The following is a 17,781-nucleotide window of genomic DNA, read 5'->3' as shown; positions in this document are numbered from 1 at the left end:
CAAACACAAAGGCATCTTTATCTGAGGGGGAGATGCTGCTTTAGCTTACAGTAAATTCAGACAAAGCAGAATAAATACATTTTTCTTCCTTTTTACTCAGTCTCAGTCTTCTTGCTACTTATTACTTATTATTTTTGAGTGCCTGCTCTGCATTTTTTGGTTCAGGAGCAGCAGGGTGTGAAGATAATACTGCCCGATTCTAGAGGATTCTTTCCCATCCCACCTCCATCCATCCTTCCTGTCAGCCCTGCTCTCTCTCCACCCACCCGCACTCCCTCCAGCGAGAGTCATCCTGTGTTAACATCAGTGTTTCCAGTAGGAGCTGCAGGAGGAAGAAGGAGAGCGACTCTGTGTCCTGCGTAACTCACACCAGGCCAATTCCAACTCCTTTGCCTCCTTCCTTACCAAGCCCGATCTTTTCTCTTCCAGTGCACACATTTTCTGGTTTTATTTCGTCTCAAAAATGACCATTTAACTCCCCCCCTTCCTATTCTGCTGCTATGGATCTTCTTTTGTCTCACAGCATGCTGTGTTTTGGCTGTCCTCTCGGATTTGTTCACTCTGCTGTGCCTAAAGGCCACATGATGGTAATACTCCCAGACAGATGGATTATTAGCAGGGAGAAAGGTGCAGAAAGATTTTAGGCCAAATAGTAAAATACATTTAAAAGAGCAAACCAGAGACGTGTATTTAATCTTGAAGCAGGGCAATTTGTATCGCACGGTTTATACACATGGTAAATCAAAATCCAATAACGGAAAACAAGAGAACATAGGTAGCAAAAAAAACAAACAAACAATCAAAACAAGCAATGGAAGGAAACTAATAATAGAAACACTTAGTCATCAAATGGAAAAAGCCAGTTAACCCATGTATGTGATGAATTCATAAAATAATCAACCTTCATGGAGAAGCTGCAGTTAACGGAGTAAACAATACTCTGATGACCTGTCTAAATGGGTCACTCCTCAGCAACAATTTAAAAATTGACATAGGTTCATCTAGCGTCTTGTAAACGATCAGCATGGATATAAAATCTATCCTATTTCTGAGAGTTAAAGCAGGGAGTTAGTGGATGGCATAACTGGATTAAGAATCAATTCTCCAAAAGGTTATTGATTTCTAATTCAGTCAAAACTAATAAAGCAATGACTTCCTCAAAAATGAATGACACAAATCACACAAAGTAAGTTTGCAAAGTAAGACCAGAAATAATTCAGCACATTCCCAGATAATCCCAAAAACTGTTCCAGCTACCACCAAATCTCAATTGCAAAATAAAGTTTGCTTTTGCAAAGTGAAATAGTATTTGGAATCCACGCCAAGTGTCAATTTATCTAATCTTAATTGATTTAGAGCTAATTGTCCTCCCTAACAAAACACAACCCTTGTGTCTTTAAGCAGGCTTACCGTATTCATCCTGGGCTGTGGCATCATTGCACCATTTTATTAGTTTTATGCCTATATAAATAAAACTAATAAAACTAGCAATCACAATCCGGTAAAACCATGTTTTGAAGCATTACTGTTAAGACGGGTTATTTAAATCTTTTACCTTTTTTTTTTTTTAGAACCTTTTTGTGGATTTTTTTAATCACTTGTGCTCCTGTATGCACAGCACAGTCACTACGTGTCTATTGTAAAACAGGAAATGGGATAAGAGGCAATGCACGGAGCACAGGGCGCAGCATTTTTCACTGGGAGACAATAACACAAAGTCTCCAGGGTCCAACGAGACAAACATATTTGTTTGGCATTTATGGGATCACCAAATGAAGCATGTCATTGATCTGCAGTGTGCAGACTGAGCCCGGCTGTCGCTTGATTGATAACGTTGATGCACGCTGTTGGCTCTCTAGTGACATTCCGGTTTATCTGCGCTTCACGCGAGATTCAAATGGAACAAGTGGGCCACTCATTTTAATCAGCAGAGAAGAATTAAATGCAGAGCCGAAAAGGTTATTAGGAAAATAAATTTAATTGGCGCACAACATCGTAAGAGCCTGGAGGAATTGCTCGACATTCAATGAAATAATAATAATGTTTGGTGCCAGGAGTCTTGCGAGAAAGTAAAATGAAGCTGAAAAATAAAAAAAGATTTGATCCAGGATCATTATAAAAACCTAGAAATTAATTATACCAGATTAAGCTTCTGGTATAGCTTCCATCCCCCTTGAGTTGCTTTTAATGCAGGAAAGATGATCTGGTCACGACCCAGACTCCCCACTTGACTGAAATGCTGTTGTAGGACCTTAAGAAAGCTGTGGCGAATATCTCCAAACCTCAACAGACATAACCAGTGCTTTAAGGGCCTAGATGTTCCACAATAATGTGAAAGACAAGTCATACTGAAAATGACTACTTCAAGGTAATGCTGCTTAACTTGCTTCCACAAGCTAGAATCATATGATTCAGTCACAGCTCTTCTATTTTGGCTATGTTTGTGTTTCATAAATAATGCAAGGTAACACTTTATTTGAAGGGGTGTGCATAAGACTGACATTACACTGTTAGAAACATGGCATAACACCTGTCATGAACATGCAGGAGTCCTTATGAATGTTTGACTGTTGTCAGGAAGTGTTTTCTTGTTAAATAATGACACATTTAATGCAAATATGCATTAAAAGTTGCATTAAGAGTCAACTTTGCATTAAAAGGGACATTATTTACCAAATGACACTTCATGACAACAGTCATGAACATTCATTAAGACTCCTTCATGACGAGTGTTAAGACATATTATGTTTATGACAGTGTAATGTCATAAACCCTTAAAATAAAGTGTTCCCCATTCTTATTATATCCTAATAGATAAACCTCAATGCTGCTGGGTCTTTTTTATTTATTTTTTTGTTACAACATGGATCAACAGTTCATCTACGGTTTGATTTGCAGACCTACTGATTTGGATGTGCAATTAAACACATTCCCGAGAAACAAACGCATGTTGAAAAGTTGAACGTCTGACAGTAAATAACCTCGACACCTCTTTACAAATGCTTGCAAAGATGCTCTTCAGGGAAACAAAAGATGTGGAACAGACTGTGAGCATATTATCCAGTGGAAAGAAGCCAGGGACAAAGAGATGGTGTCCAAGTCACAGCTCCTGTCATTTACACCTTCCCTGCAGAGGGAAGCTGCCCATGAGAGCAATATGTGATGCTGTAGACTTTGCAGGACTTTAAATAAGGACATCTTAATAATAATAATAATAATAATAATAATAATAATAATAATAATAATAATAATAATAATAATAATAATAATAATAATAATAAAAACAACCACTTCTCTTCTCTGTAATTTAGCTGTCGTTCACTCTCTGCCTCTCACAGTAGAACATGAAATTAGAATTAGTCATGCAGGGCTCTCAGATTGATTGCCAGTTCGTGTTTCTGCCTTGAGAGGGACTATTAGAGATTTCATCTTTGGTTAAACAGCTTTTTCTCCTGCATACTATACAAAATATCTTTCAGTGGGTAAAATGTTTACTGAAGAAACTCAACTGGGCCGTGTTATATACATATACAACCTATATTTAAACCTGGTATGGCTTTTTTATTTGTTTACCGCATACAGAATTGGCGAAGACGCCATAATGAGTGTTTTCTTAGCGCATCTCCCACGCGTTAACCCTGGGCTTCTCAGCTGTAACAGACCAGTATTTACATCCCATTGGCGTTACACAAACACGAGGGCGTTCTGTGTTCTTCCTCCCCTCAGCCCAGCACCTGCTTAAATTAATGAGGGTGGAGGAGAAAGCGGGTGACTCAGTGGCTGCCCACAGAACAGAGTTCAGAGGCGCCACCTGTTTCTGCAGAGGGCCTGGATGGGACACACACCGTCTCTCTCTCTCCGACCATCTGAACAATAATCTGCTGCCATGACCAGGTTGCCCTGTGGACCACAATTAAGAACACATTTAATTGCCATATATATTTAAACTCAAAAACACTCTCCTCTTTAACTGTAAAATCACAAGATTATTTACTGTCATCACAATACACTGTAGGCGATACGACTCTCGTGAGAAAATAGAAAGTATTTCACTTTCAGAAAAACAAATCCGGTCGGGAGAACGTGAGCGACTACTTTTTAAAAATGTTCCAGATTTCTTTTGAAGTGATAACACTGCCCTCTGGAGGTTTTTTGGAGAACCGCATTTGAAAAATAGAAAAATAATGACAGCAGGAACAAACCTGCGAGTTCTTTACATTAAACATACTTTTAATTTTAATGAGCCATTGACACAAAGATATGTTGCGGAGACCAGATAGCTACACATACTGTATAGAAGACACATTTCCCTTTTTTTGGTCAGTAAAAGGACTCTAAACCTCGAAAATGTAAGGTGGTTTTGGAAATTCATCTTTTAAAAACTGTAATATATCTTGATACAGCTTACAGACCTAAACCTATACTGAGCATGTGATGATTAATAATTACGTTTTCAGGTAAACTCTGTACAGAAAACAACAATCCAATTCTGATTTTTTTTTCATAAATTTATTTCCTTCATATTATTGGAATCTTTGAACATTTATTTTTTTATTTTTTTTCTGCTGGATGATTTCTGCTTGTGTCTTTGCTACCGTACAGTTAGAATAACATCATCATCAACAGATGGAACATGAACAGAGCTTTGGCCTCATGGAAACGTTTTACACGCCATTTCTTTCCAGGAACATTGAAAAGAATTGTACCTATTCTCGGACAAAAAAACAAAACAAAAAACAACAACAACACCCCCCCAAAAAAACCAGATGTATAAGAAGAAAAAAGAAATACATAATACATAATTCCTGTAGTGGTTTACATTTACTATAAATGTACCATTTGACTGCAGTACAAAGATTTATTCAAATACATCCCTTTGCAAAGAACAATACAACAAGTCTTAGACATAATTAAGAAAACACTAATAAAGGGAAATACTTGACAAGCTGGTGATGAACTTGGACTTATTGAATTTTTTTTTCTTTTTTTATTTCTTTTGTTTTGTTTTTTGCTGGTCTGCAGTCACATGAATCAATAGTTCTCCAAACAAAACTCACTTGATGAGACGCGAACCCTCTATGCTCCTCTGAGCAACGAGAGGAGACAAAACAAATGTCCGCCAGAGCAGGAAGACGAGTCGCAGCGCTGCGAGAGCTCGGATGTACGCACCATGATGAGTCGAGGCGGGTTTTTCTCTCGGAGTACAGGAGCACACTCTTAATTTAATCTCTTCGTCGCTTCGTAAGACTCGAATGGCACGACAACAAACGAACAAGCAGAAGAAAACCTACTGTACCTGGTCTGCATTAGCAACCATGTCAGAATATTGTTCAGTGAAAACTGCTGAAATCAGATGTGAGGAGTGTTGAAAAGTAAACAGAAAAAAGACTTGAATCTAAAAGCATGAGTAACTGAACGATTCCCTTCGTTTTGTTTTGGTCACGGATGGATTGCTGGTTCATTACATCGAAATTGAATTCAGATAGATAAGTCTGAGGGATTTTATACATTCGACTCTCAATTAAACTAATGCAGTTCTCATTCCTCCCTTTTACAATTAATGAACTGCAAATACAAACAAGAACTTTACAACAAGCCATTTAATTGCACTTGAACATGCTCCGGACGCTGGGAAATGGTGTCTAGATTAAGTCAGGGATATTTTAAGAACGTCACAGAAAATAAAGCAATATTTCAGCTATCCAAGTTAATGAACTGCTGGGAAAAGATGTTTTTCTTTTTCAAAACACATTCCTGAAAATATTACAGGAATACAGAACCGGCAAAGGCTCTGATGATAAACATCGGTGCATGAATAATCTTGTTACTTCACTGAAGGCTGCTTAACTAGGTTTGTTGGATAAAAGATTGAGTGGACCGATAGTAGAAAAATCTGGATTTTTGTTTGTTTTCCTCTTAAATCTCAGCACTTTTAGCAAATTTATTTCTCCATATTTGTGTCTAGCATAAAGTCTAACACTAGAGCAGTCAGATTGACTTTTTGTGTGATGCATGATCTATCTGGACAAGGAGGGTCAGACCAAAATATTAGTGTTATTAACAAAATATGTCCCTGCTGAAAACGACTTATGTACATTGGCACTTCACTCTACAAACGCACAGCTTTGCTCTGTTATGAGGTCTTTGCTTTCTCTAAATTAAAAAAAAAAAAGAAAAAAGAAAAGAAAAGAAAAGAAAAAAAATGGCAAGCAAGTCTTGGCAAAGCATCTCACATTCCGGATACAAGCAATATAGTCGTGATTTAAAGCACATGGAGCTGGCAAATAATGGATGAAATATGCCCTATGAGCAAAAAAAAAAAAAAAAAAAAAAAACACGATCGGAAAGAGGACTCTTTTAAGGCTTAGCCTGACCACGCTTTTCTGCTGTTGTGTTATGGCACAGCCATATCATGGCTCCACAGATTTAGGGGCAGAAACAAGGAAAGGAAGCAATAAATGCCAAAAATAAAGACAAAATAAAATCATAGAAACTCATCATGAACATATAAAAATACATATGTAAACTGATTAACAATAAACATTCCACTCATTCGCCTAAAATAGTAATAAAACTAAACATAAAATCATAATGCGGTAAGAGTACAAAAGATTGAGTTTTGCTTTGTCTAGAGATACACAGACAAAGAGGAATGTCATCCTACTGACACACTGCAGACAGCCAATGGTAAAAGGCCACAGGTATTTCCTTTGGTTTATTTTGTTTAAAGAGATAGGTCAGGATTTTTGAAGTGAGGTTGTAATGTTTTACTTGCAATAGATAGAAATATCATCCGGTATAAATCGTGATAGTCTGAAAAAGCCAAGGACCAAACAGATGAAAAACAAATCCAGACTCAAAACCATCACAGCAGTTTCTGAAAACGCCTCTTTATAAACGCTTCAACTGTCTCTTTGTCTGCATTGGTTGGTTTATTTATACACACGTTTTACAGAGGTGATGAAGGATTGGAGGTGGTGTGCCACCGGTAATCTTTCTATGTGAAACGTATTCTGAGAGAGGAACATATAGTTTATTTAAGCATAGGTGTCTTAAATAAAATGAGAGATTATCATAGAAATGATAATTGCTATGATAATTATTTAGCAGTTTATATAATCTGCTAAAGAATCCTTGAGCAGATTATATAAACGCAATTTTAATAATTGCCTTACTTTTACATCAGATAGTTACTATAAGCTTAAAAGCTTTACATGCTCCATTCTCAGCAAGTGTTTGCGGAGGAAGATTATTAATGATGTGCCACCTCCGGTCTTCATTTCCTGCGTAAACACTTCTTGGTTTCTGTGCAACAAGGCGTCCAATGGAAATGTGACGGCCGTAAAACAGCCATATTTTCTAAGGTGTAAGAAATCTGGTTAATAGTTAGCTTCAGCTAGGATCAAACATCTGCAGTTATTTATATAACATAAAAAAAATTATCTACTCAAGTTAATATTATAACTGCTTATAACTTCTTAACAGAACCTCACTTCTTAAATCCTTTACTAGTCCTTTAAAGTGGGTGGAGTCACTGCTCCGGTGTGGTGACCTGCTTTATTTGGTGCAGCCCTAATCTCATTGGCCAAGTGCTTCCTTTTAATTATTATTATTCTTTTTGGTACAAAATGCATCTGTGCTTTTATTCAATAAAAAAAAAATGTATAGTTAGTATTCCTTCATTGTAAGAAGTAAGGCTCTCACAGGCAAAAGTCTAGTAATAAAGTGCATGTTACTGATACAATTGCATAACACGAATGCAGGTAGTATCAATCTGTAAAAGGATTGTACTAATCATTCTGCCTGTTCCCTTAATACAAAACATGGTGAGAAATACTGGACATTATCCTTCTTCAGAACCACAACGTTACCCTTCAATAGAAATGCTCTGGAAGGAGTTAACACTGAAACATCCCTTATCTTTAGTTGGCACTTAAGGCACAACTATGGCTTTTTATAAAAATAACTTCTTTTTTTTTTTACTGCATAATAATGCAACATTTGAAAAAAAAATAAAAATGAGGGGAGGGGGAGTACACAACCGCAGAAACTTGGGCACCAATGAAAAAAAAAAAAAAAAAAAAAAAAGCACAGGCAGCTGGTCTTCATGGACGGTTTCCAGATGAGGCCTACCACCGTCCGCTGACGCTGGCCACTTCGGCGTGAAACTGGCGGGAGAGTCGGCCGCTGGCTCCCCCCTCCAGGAAGGAGGACCTGATGGGTGGCTCAAAAAGCTTCCTTCGGTTCTTGTTTAGTTCTGCGGATCCCAAGACAGAACAAAGAACCACAAACTTTCAACAGAAGCAGAGGTGATAAAGGCTCGATTTCCTATTGCGGACGTTCCCCCCCCCCCACACACACACACTCCCCTCTTCTGCGAATCAAAGCACAGAAATAAACACAGCCAGAGAAGTTTGTTGACAATTTTTCCCCTGGCCTCAGTCCGTCAACAGTGACAAGAAAATAAGATGCGAATCACCACAGACTTGCTCAGATCAACAAAAGCCGTCTTTGCGGTCATCTGGTTTTATGTTAGAATAAAAAAATATACGTTAAAATGGCACGATGGTATCTACGGCTTGTTCATATGATAGGAGAGTTCGGCTTCTGCCAGCATAAACCTCCACTTTGATTCCTGGAGACAGGCAGCTTGCTGCAGCAGCTCTTTTTGCTGGCAGGGGAACAGGAAGTTTAAACTCTTTATAAGAAGGAAAATACAAAACGGATAAGGCAGACAGAACCGTGCATATTTTTGTTTTCAAGGCCTAGACATGGTCAGCAGAGATGAAAGCTGACCATTACTTGGCACTCTAGCCTTTGGAAAACGGCATCATTAATAATCAGATCAGGCCTCCATATTTCCCCTCGCTGCCTCACCCTGGATCCACTCCGAAGTTTGTGGACAAAACGTTTGGACAAAATCCCCTCGACAGGAAGCCCTAGCTCCCAAATGTAGCAACAGCTCCGGCTGCTGCCGCCTCCAAAATATGATGTCAGTAATGAGGTGTGACACAAACCACATTCACATTAGATGAAGGAGTCTAAATCAGCACCGATCCACTTAGGCTCGTTTGGGGGAAACGTGAACGGAAAACAATTAATCTAGGAGTATCTTTAGCAGGTTTAGTTAACAGGATCAGGCTCCAGTCAGCATCAGATGAAAATCAAGAATAAGACTGCAAGCAGTTATAATGGGTTCATCGCCCGACCCGGCAGGTGCCCCTCCTAGCTCCGCCCTCCTGCTCCACCCTATCCCCTCCTAAATTACACCTCCCCATGTGCTTCCCGTCGGCCTCGGCATCGCCGGCGCTCTGTGCGCGAGGACCAAGTTGGCACTTTTTCAGGATGAAAACCAAGAAAAAGATGAAAGCTCTCTACACTAACATTTTTAGCTTCAAGGAGAAGTCAGTATTTATATACAAAGTTTCTTCATGCATACCTGAAATGGCAAGTAGCATTTTCCTGCGAGCACCAAAGGTGGTGATTCCTAGTTCCTTCAGGTCCTGGTCTGTTAGAGTCAAGAATGTCTGGAGGTCAATCTAAAAAAAAAAAAGGATCCATTAGCAAAAGATAAAATTATATATATAAAAAAATATTTTTAGCCAATTATTTGACCAGCGTATCATTGGTAGATATATATTTGACATGAGCTAGCAGAGACGAATAATGCAAAATGTGGTAAACCTCTTTACTCATATTTCTTTTTGATTTTCCTTTTGTGTTATTATAGATATTTCATCAACTTTGGTCCTGATCCTTAAGAAGTTGGGAAATGCAGCCCTCAGCAAATATACAATAAAGTGTAATGAGGGGATTATCTTTCCCAGATATCTGTATTTGCAGTTCAACTTTAAATTTCCATTGTTCGTCTTTTAAGAATAATGGAGCAAGTGAAAATACAGCCGTACTTTTTATTTTTTATTCACCACTTTGAGTGGCGTTTGTTGTTGTATGAGTTTGTATGGCGGTATTCAAACGAACACATTCAGAGTTCAGATAAACAACTGAATAGAATAAAAGTAGAAGTAGAATAAAAATAACCAAGCAATTAAAACTAAAAAAAAAAAAGCAGATAAAACATTCAAATTCTGGCGCAAATAAGTAAGTCACCACATGATAACATCATCCTTGCTCAGCATTTAATTGCTAAAATCACAGACATTTGGCTGGGTCGAAGCTTTGATAAAGCACAGAAATTATTTTAATAACACGTGAAACGATAAAATAAAAGAAGCTCTCGACCTCCTGCTGCTGGAAGACGTCGGTGTATTTCCCTAAGCCCAGCTTGCTGAAGAGCTCAGGCAAGTCGGAGCCTTTCAGGGATGAATTCAGGCTGCAGCCGTTGCTGCCGGTTACCGAAGAGATTGAGTCCATGTAGTTGCTGCTGCTGAGGTAATGCTCTGCAGCTGCACAGGCAACGTTCAGAGCAGCCAAGAGAAAAAAAAAGACAAAAAAGGGAACAGCTTAAGTGGATACTCCAAGCCTTCTGTTTATTTGTCACATTATTATTAGAACTCATGCAAAAAAAGATGTTGGACCTTTATGTTTCATTATTATTCTAGGGTGAATTCTCAACAAACTAGATTGAAAAAAATATATATTTTAAAAGTTTGGAGTCAGAGGCAAAAAGTTCAACAGTATGGAGAAAATATGCAATAAAACTGACCAGATTTGTTCTGCTTCCTCTTCGGGCTGCTGACCGCGGAGGGGAACTCTGTGTGGTTCGGCAGACCGTTCCCGTTTCTCTCCCTCCAGTTGTCCGAGTCACTGCCATTTCCCACGCCTTCCCGGCTGCCGGATCGAGACAGGGACAGTGGAGAACCCTGGAACGCAAGAAAACGAGACAGACAAGATATTTGAAGAGTAATTCTAAATGTAAAGACAATGTTAAAATACACAAGAATGATTTTAAAGTAAAAACACGACTGAAATGTTTCTATGCAGTCTTGAAAAGTATGGAACTTAATTTCATATGTCTGGATAAGTATGAACAAATGTTGAATATTCAAGATTTAAGAGATCATAATTTGACTTTACAGGGTGTTTGTGATGGGTGTTACTTTGTCACATCAACACATAAACCTTAATACAGCTTATTGATTATGCTTGATTTTTTAAGTAATCAAAAAAAAAAAAAAATCACTGCTTTACAGGATTCTGGGTTGTTTCATATCTGTCTCTAAAAAAGGATTTGAAGGTTGTATATTTCACATAAAATGATCTAATCCAGGTTTTTCCACATTATTAAAAAATTTTACATTTATTCCGATGACTAAGTAATTCTTTAACACACTGATGATTCAGAACCCAGCTTCAGCACAGTACCGCTTCATAAACTGTAATAAAGACAAACCCAGTTGATTTGTACTCAAATAAAAATGCTGTAATAAAAGTGATACAAAGCATGGCACATTTTTCTTTAAAACCCATTTCCAAATAACTGTAAAAAAAAAAACAAAAAAAAAAAACAGGCCACTATTCTTTCTTTAAGAAATCCTATGAAAAATAAAAACTTAGTTCAATAAACCTTTAACAACTTTGTAAGTTTCAACATTTTTATTTACTCATAACATTTCCTAGGCACATACTTATTTTTTGTTTATTCATTTTTACATTTTTTTTTCTATTTTATTGGATTTTATTTAACCTTTAGGATGCAAGAAAAAAAAAACCCTCCAAAGCTGTTTAGACATCTGGGCTGCTGCTGATGCTAGAAGCATAATTTTTTTCCTTCTATGTCTGACCTCATACGTGGTGCTCATGCTGGGTTTGTACGGGACGTGATTGGCTCTCCGCAGCTCCTTGATGGTCTCAGCTGGCATGGACTTTGAGAAGCCCAGACCGCTCCAGGTGTTGGTCGGGGTCCGCACCTCCGTCACCACGGGTTTCTTTAGCATTGCTTTAATGAAACAGATAATCCACGGTCAAACTGAAGAAGGGCAAACATTTGTAATTTGGTTACATGTTGCTACATGTAGCGAAGCACAAACTGACCTTTGGTCGCCAACAGCTTTTTCTGTTCGTAGTCGAACGCCTGAAGAAAAACAGGAGACAAATTAATCTCTTCACATTTAGAACAGGTAGAAAGAGTTGTGCCAAAATGTTTTACCTGCATGTTAGCAAAAGAAGTCTGCGGCACCAGTCGGATCCTCTCCCTCTCGTTTTGCTGTGCTGCCCGTTCGGCTGCCCGCTCACTGCCCGGTGCCCTCTTATCCGCCACAGGACCGTCCGACGAGCTGGACTCGGCGTCCGACAGGAGGCAGTCAGAACTGGCAGAATCACAAAGAAAACATGAAAAAAAAAAGATGCAATTTATGCCTTTCCCTTTCATTTCATCTCTTGATGTAATCTTTGAGGATGTCTTGTGTTTAGGGGTTATGGGATGATTCTACAAGGACCTAGTTGGCTCTTTCTGTAACAATCCTGTCCAGGTTTAGTGTGCAACACGGTCCTTGTGGCAGCCAACACCTAAAACTCCTAAATCCTCTTTCACTCTGCGGGGATAACTAACCATCTGTCATTAATGTAGTAACATCTTGCCTTAATTAAAACAAAATCTGTAGATTTGCATTTCATTTCAGCCAGATACCATTTCATCCAAAAAAAATAAAAAATCTACTAGGAGACGCCAAGGTCTTTATCGACACAAACATACTGTAGATGGGAGTTCTTGGTGCCCTGCAGGAGCTCCACAGCCTGTCGCTTCCCAGATGACGTCTTGCACGAAGCCAGCATCTGTTTCAGCTCGCTCCCATTGGCTGAGTGAGAGGGGCTTCTCGGCATGCCCACTTCCACAAATGTGTCAGAGCCTGAAGAAAGAAAAAAAAACCTAAATATTATGCCGACATAAGAAAAAAATAGAAAAGTCCTGAAAACAACAGCTGAAATAATTCAGGTTTGAGCCCAACTGTGTCACTGTGTGTACGAAGACGAGCGGTAACATTTTAGTCGGATGCTGAATTAATTAAAAACACAGCGGCTGTGATGATGATGGTTTTCGTATGACACTCGTATGAAAAGAACCCGCTCTGCGCACATCTGTGTGCGCGTGCTTCGCATGTAAATACAACTACACCAACACTGAGACATAAAACACGATGTCAGTGCCGTTTTGATGTTTGCTCAGACGATCCTTGGTGCAGAGTTGACATGGATCGCCTGGGCCGAGTCCAAACACATTCTGGGGCACAGAAGGAGGTGAGAGAAGGCGGGAGGAAAGCATACCGGGACGCACCAGGAAGGAGAGAGTCGAAGTGCTCGGAAAGCAGCGGGGAAAAACGAGACGCGTGAGAGTGAAGCTTTTGAGGGCAAAACCCCACGAGTGTGAAACGCAGAGGAAATGAAGGCCTTTCTGAACCGGTAGGAGACCAGCAGTTAATCTGTCTCCGTTCCAATAAATGCAGAGCACGAGCTCGGCCGGACATTATAGAGGAGAAGCAGAGAGACGTTAGCATCACACATTTCCCTCAGTGTGGTTTTCAGAGCGACATAAATCTCAAGCGGAAAAGCGTGATTTTGGACGTTTATGCTCGGTTCGGATGGCTGAGCTCCAGCAGAGCGCAGTCGAAAATGTTAGCAACTCAAATTTTTAGTCCGGCCAAGGTCATAATAACGCATAAATCACACTGCTCTGTTTAAACATATATGATGGAGGAAGTGGAACAGGGCTGAATATTATGAATGGGAGGCAAATTTCTGAATACAACCACAACCGCTAAGGTGCTTTAATCTAGTTCAAGAATTTCATACCTCATGACTTGTTTTTTTTTCTTATTATTATTTTCTCACGTAGCAGCAACTAACTTTGATGCATTTTGCACGAAATTTATGGGCCAGACCAGGAATATTTTCAAATAGGTATAAAACCTAAAACTAACATTTAGGACTGTGTTCCCCATCTGGCTTATGGCAAACATCTGACCTTTCTTCCATAAAGGCCAGAGTCTCCTTCCACTGATACTGATGGACTGAACAGTGCTCTCCAGAAAGCTTTTTACTATCTAAACCTAAAAGGTAAATAGACTTGTGTAGCATTTTTCTAGTCACAAGATGAACCTCGACAGGCTGTTTCTATGTGTCTGATTCTCCCTTGTGCACCGACACAAAGATTTTTAAACAAAATCACAACTTTATCCATGACGTGTTCTTTCATTGTATATCATGCTGTTTATTTACTAATGTTCTCTGAAATACTGACATCCACGTGGGGCTCAATATTCAGGAACAGAGATGTGATCCCATCTAACGAAACAACATTTATTTGGTGTTTAATCCAGCATGGTTGCCTTTTAGTTTGACGTTTTTACCTTCGTCTGGGTTAGACTTGCTTGACAGCGGCTCTGAAGGACTGTGTCCACTGGCCTCCTGGGCCGAGTCGCATGGAGTCGGACTTAAGACGGTTTCTGTGAGGGATGCCGTCGCTAACCTCCCGTAACCAGGATGCTACGCGAGGAAAGACGGCAACACGCGAAGATATTCAATTACTTCATTTCCAGCAAAACTGAGTGACGGGAGGACAAATGAGGATGCGAGGCTGACCTTGACGTGTCCGTTTAGCGCGCATTCAGGGACCCCGTTTGGCTGCTTGTCTATGGGGGCGAGGCCGGGCGGAGGAGACGGCGTGCTGTGTGTGTAACCCTGCACGCCTGACATCAGGATGCTGCTCAGGGTGGCCTGAGGGTGCAGCACCAGCTGGGACGTAAAGCCTGCAACGACAGATAAAGCGCAACCGCCTTGTGGGCAAGTCCGGACGAACGACATTTGAGGAAAGAAGGGTTTTTAGCAGTTGTTCTGTGTACAAACTTTGAGTGCTGGTGAGCGAACTGGGCCACATGGAGGGCGCTGGCGTGGGGGTGCTGGGGCTCGGCGTCTGCAGGGGGCTCAGAGCCGAGTTCAGGCTGTTCAGAACCGTGTTCGGGGTGGCCGAGGCGGGGAGGGAATGGGGCGCCGTCGCACCTAGGAAACCTGCAGCGATCACAACGAGACAGAGGAAAAGAATGAGATCAACGGTGGTCCCGTCGAAGTGCAGGGCCATTTTTCAAGCTAATTACACGTTTCGCTGAGGCCCTCAGAAAACAATATCGGTTTTCTGGCTATTTTACTGGAATTCCATCAAACTCCGACCAGACAGCAAATGAGAGGAAGAATGTCTTACATCTCTCCAAGGTTGTGGAAACAAAAGCATATATCCAGCGTATCATCATACCCAATAAACCCATGTTAGTGAAAGCACCCAACGAAATGGTGCCTGGTGTTTAAACCCAAACACAGTGTATGAAAACAGAAAGAAACAGGTCTGTGGCTTTCACAAGGGGCTAGTTTGGCTCCAGGAATAAGACCCGGGATTCTTCTGGCAGGCGGGCCTGTAATCTGAGGAAAAGAAGCATGTAGCAATTACTAAAGGCCAGGATGTGGCCATCCACAGCTTCACCCCCGGGCCCCTGGGTTTAAATGAAACAGCGAGAAAACGTCTACCGTAGCGGGTTCCCCCAACCAATTTACACATTTTACTAAATTTATTGAGAGGAGAGAACAAGACGAAAAAAAGTGTTTAACAAGCCCCACGCTTTATATCTTAATAATGGTTGTTTAAAGGACAAAGGAAAACTGAAGCATTTAAAACATTAATGTTAAAGAGATTCGCACATAAGGCTTCCTCCACTGATACAATAGCGCTCTCCACAGCGAGTCCTCAGTGTCCACTATTAATAATATTTAATTGTGTAAATAATGAGAACGTCTGGATCAAATCTGAACCAAATTAATAAGATTTAAGTAACAGTCTCTATAAAGCTACACGCTCTATAATTACTTTTTTCCCCTTTACACGCTGATTGAATTAGGACATTTTGTTGTTTATTTTCATCATAATTAACTTTCTGAAAATTCAGGGATTTGCAAATATATTGTTAAGAACTGGATGGTAAATTACAGTCTGGCTGTGGTCATCTACACATTTAATTATTCATGTGAAATGCAAAAAGAATATATATATTTAGATATTACTTTGTGAGATACAAACAAAAGCGAACATTATGGAAAAAAATAAACACATTAAAAACAGAATTTGGTGAAATGATCAGCAAACAGTTAATAGGTTATAAAAAAAATAAATACATTTGCAAAACTGGAGCCCCAAAATAAGGAACAAAATTCTAATCTGTGATTATTAAATACCTCAAAATAAAATGTCCATAATTTTTCGACTTAGTGCAACTACATGTGCGCTGACGTCATTTTCTCATGTTTTGAAAGTCAAAGATGCATGATAGTCAGCAAGTGATTCAGATTAAGACAACAATGGCAATCTTATGGTATTTACATCTCTTTGTGCCACCTGGGATTCTACAGAAACAACCAACATCGCACTTTAGAGACATCTGCGATACTGTGAATGTGTCACCAGATGCTGACAGGAAGTAAAATGTGATTTACGAGGAAGTCCGCTACACTGTCAATAAATTTCATCTCGGATGCACTTTGTGTAACCAATAAAAGAATAACATGTTATCTTTTGAAACCGATTTATCTTTTCTACATCACGGAAAAACATCTGGAACGGCACCAGAAGCAGCTTAAGAAAAAAAAAAAAGATTTTGGACAGCATTGTTACCCAGATTACTCAGCCCCAGGCCAGCTGAGGTCAGGATGTCCAGGCCAACGGGGCATATGAGGGACGGCGATGGACCATTAGTGGTGGGATTCAGTGCCAGGGAGGGTGAAGAACAGGACACCCCGTTGCTCTCGAGACCCAAGAGGAAACGCCGAGCTTCGTACATGTTGACGGCGTTCCTCTCCACACTCTTCACTATCACGGACTGGGAAAGAAGACAAAGGAGATCAAAACATAGTTGGGAAGGATAAAAATACATGGTGAAGAGGGGGAACGAGCAAGGGGACGAGGCAAAGAAAGAGAGGGGTTGGGACATGAGAAAGACGCAGAAGAAAAAAGAGAGGAAAACACACATGGAGGAGTGAGGCATAGATAGGATAGGGAATGTTGGCACCAGAGATAGGGAGTCTGAAGGAGACCGAGGAGGGGGACAACAAGAAATGGGAGGAAGGAAGAGGGAATTAAGAGCAGATTAGAAGGAAAAACATTAAGGCGGAGTGGGAGAGACAGGGGAGCAATGTTCTAGAGAAAGCATTTCTTCATCAGCTGCTAGAAATCCATCACCTATCTCACTTTTTGACAGGAGAATATTGCGAAACAGTTAATATACTTAATGTCGGAAAAAATGTAAGACATTTCATCATGAAAAGAAAAACAAAGCTTTCCACGTTACTGGAATCCAAGCCCGTCATAAATACTCAAAATAAATCTGTGCACAACGTTGCCCCGAATTTGACCATTTGGAGCTTTTGAGAAGCGATTCCCAAACACGATCACTCTCGGTGACACAAACGCAAAGCCCTCCGTCTTTGCCAGTGCGCCGCGAGCGCTAACACTGCAGCGCACACTCGCATTGGGCTTCAGGGGGACTGCAGTCACCTCGTTAAAATGCTTAAGTGAAGGGTTCCTGAGTGGGTGTGGGCTGGGTCTGTGTTTACCCTGGCACCTCTGCAGAAATCCCTACAGAGCTGTCTGCTCTGGGCACAGAGCCCCGGCTCAGGGCGGGACGCGGGCACCTCAAAGTGTCTCGTCAGGACTTTAGCTAAGTGGTGAAATACGATTAGAAATATTAAAAGTTGTTGAGAGGGAGAATGTGAGCAAAACCAAAAGCATGTTTTTTGAATCTGAAGCTGGCTGTGGTTGTTTTAGCAGACTAGAAGTCACGGCAT

The 17,781-nt window shown here is 40.2% G+C and overlaps 1 protein-coding gene across 1 annotated transcript in view; it reads right to left on the bottom strand.

Moving 5' to 3' along the window:
• Window positions 1-4,490: 4,490 nt before the first annotated feature.
• The window catches only part of LOC122842125 (protein bicaudal C homolog 1-like), a 67,423-nt gene continuing 54,132 nt past the window's right edge, over window positions 4,491-17,781 (bottom strand). Inside the window, exons 10-21 of the mRNA XM_044135720.1 lie at window positions 16,613-16,817; window positions 14,803-14,964; window positions 14,539-14,705; window positions 14,307-14,442; window positions 12,656-12,809; window positions 12,110-12,269; window positions 11,995-12,034; window positions 11,745-11,899; window positions 10,667-10,823; window positions 10,243-10,406; window positions 9,440-9,539; window positions 4,491-8,257 (exon numbers count right to left, since the gene is read on the bottom strand). Of these exons, the coding sequence (XP_043991655.1) occupies window positions 8,130-8,257; window positions 9,440-9,539; window positions 10,243-10,406; window positions 10,667-10,823; window positions 11,745-11,899; window positions 11,995-12,034; window positions 12,110-12,269; window positions 12,656-12,809; window positions 14,307-14,442; window positions 14,539-14,705; window positions 14,803-14,964; window positions 16,613-16,817 (1,728 nt within the window). The 3' untranslated portion in view covers window positions 4,491-8,129. The remainder of the gene's footprint in view (window positions 8,258-9,439; window positions 9,540-10,242; window positions 10,407-10,666; window positions 10,824-11,744; window positions 11,900-11,994; window positions 12,035-12,109; window positions 12,270-12,655; window positions 12,810-14,306; window positions 14,443-14,538; window positions 14,706-14,802; window positions 14,965-16,612; window positions 16,818-17,781) is intronic.

This window comes from Gambusia affinis, linkage group LG13 (genome assembly GCF_019740435.1).
Source record: "Gambusia affinis linkage group LG13, SWU_Gaff_1.0, whole genome shotgun sequence".
Classification (NCBI taxonomy): Eukaryota; Metazoa; Chordata; class Actinopteri; order Cyprinodontiformes; family Poeciliidae; genus Gambusia; species Gambusia affinis.
This window is presented reverse-complemented; position numbering and strand designations above follow the sequence as displayed.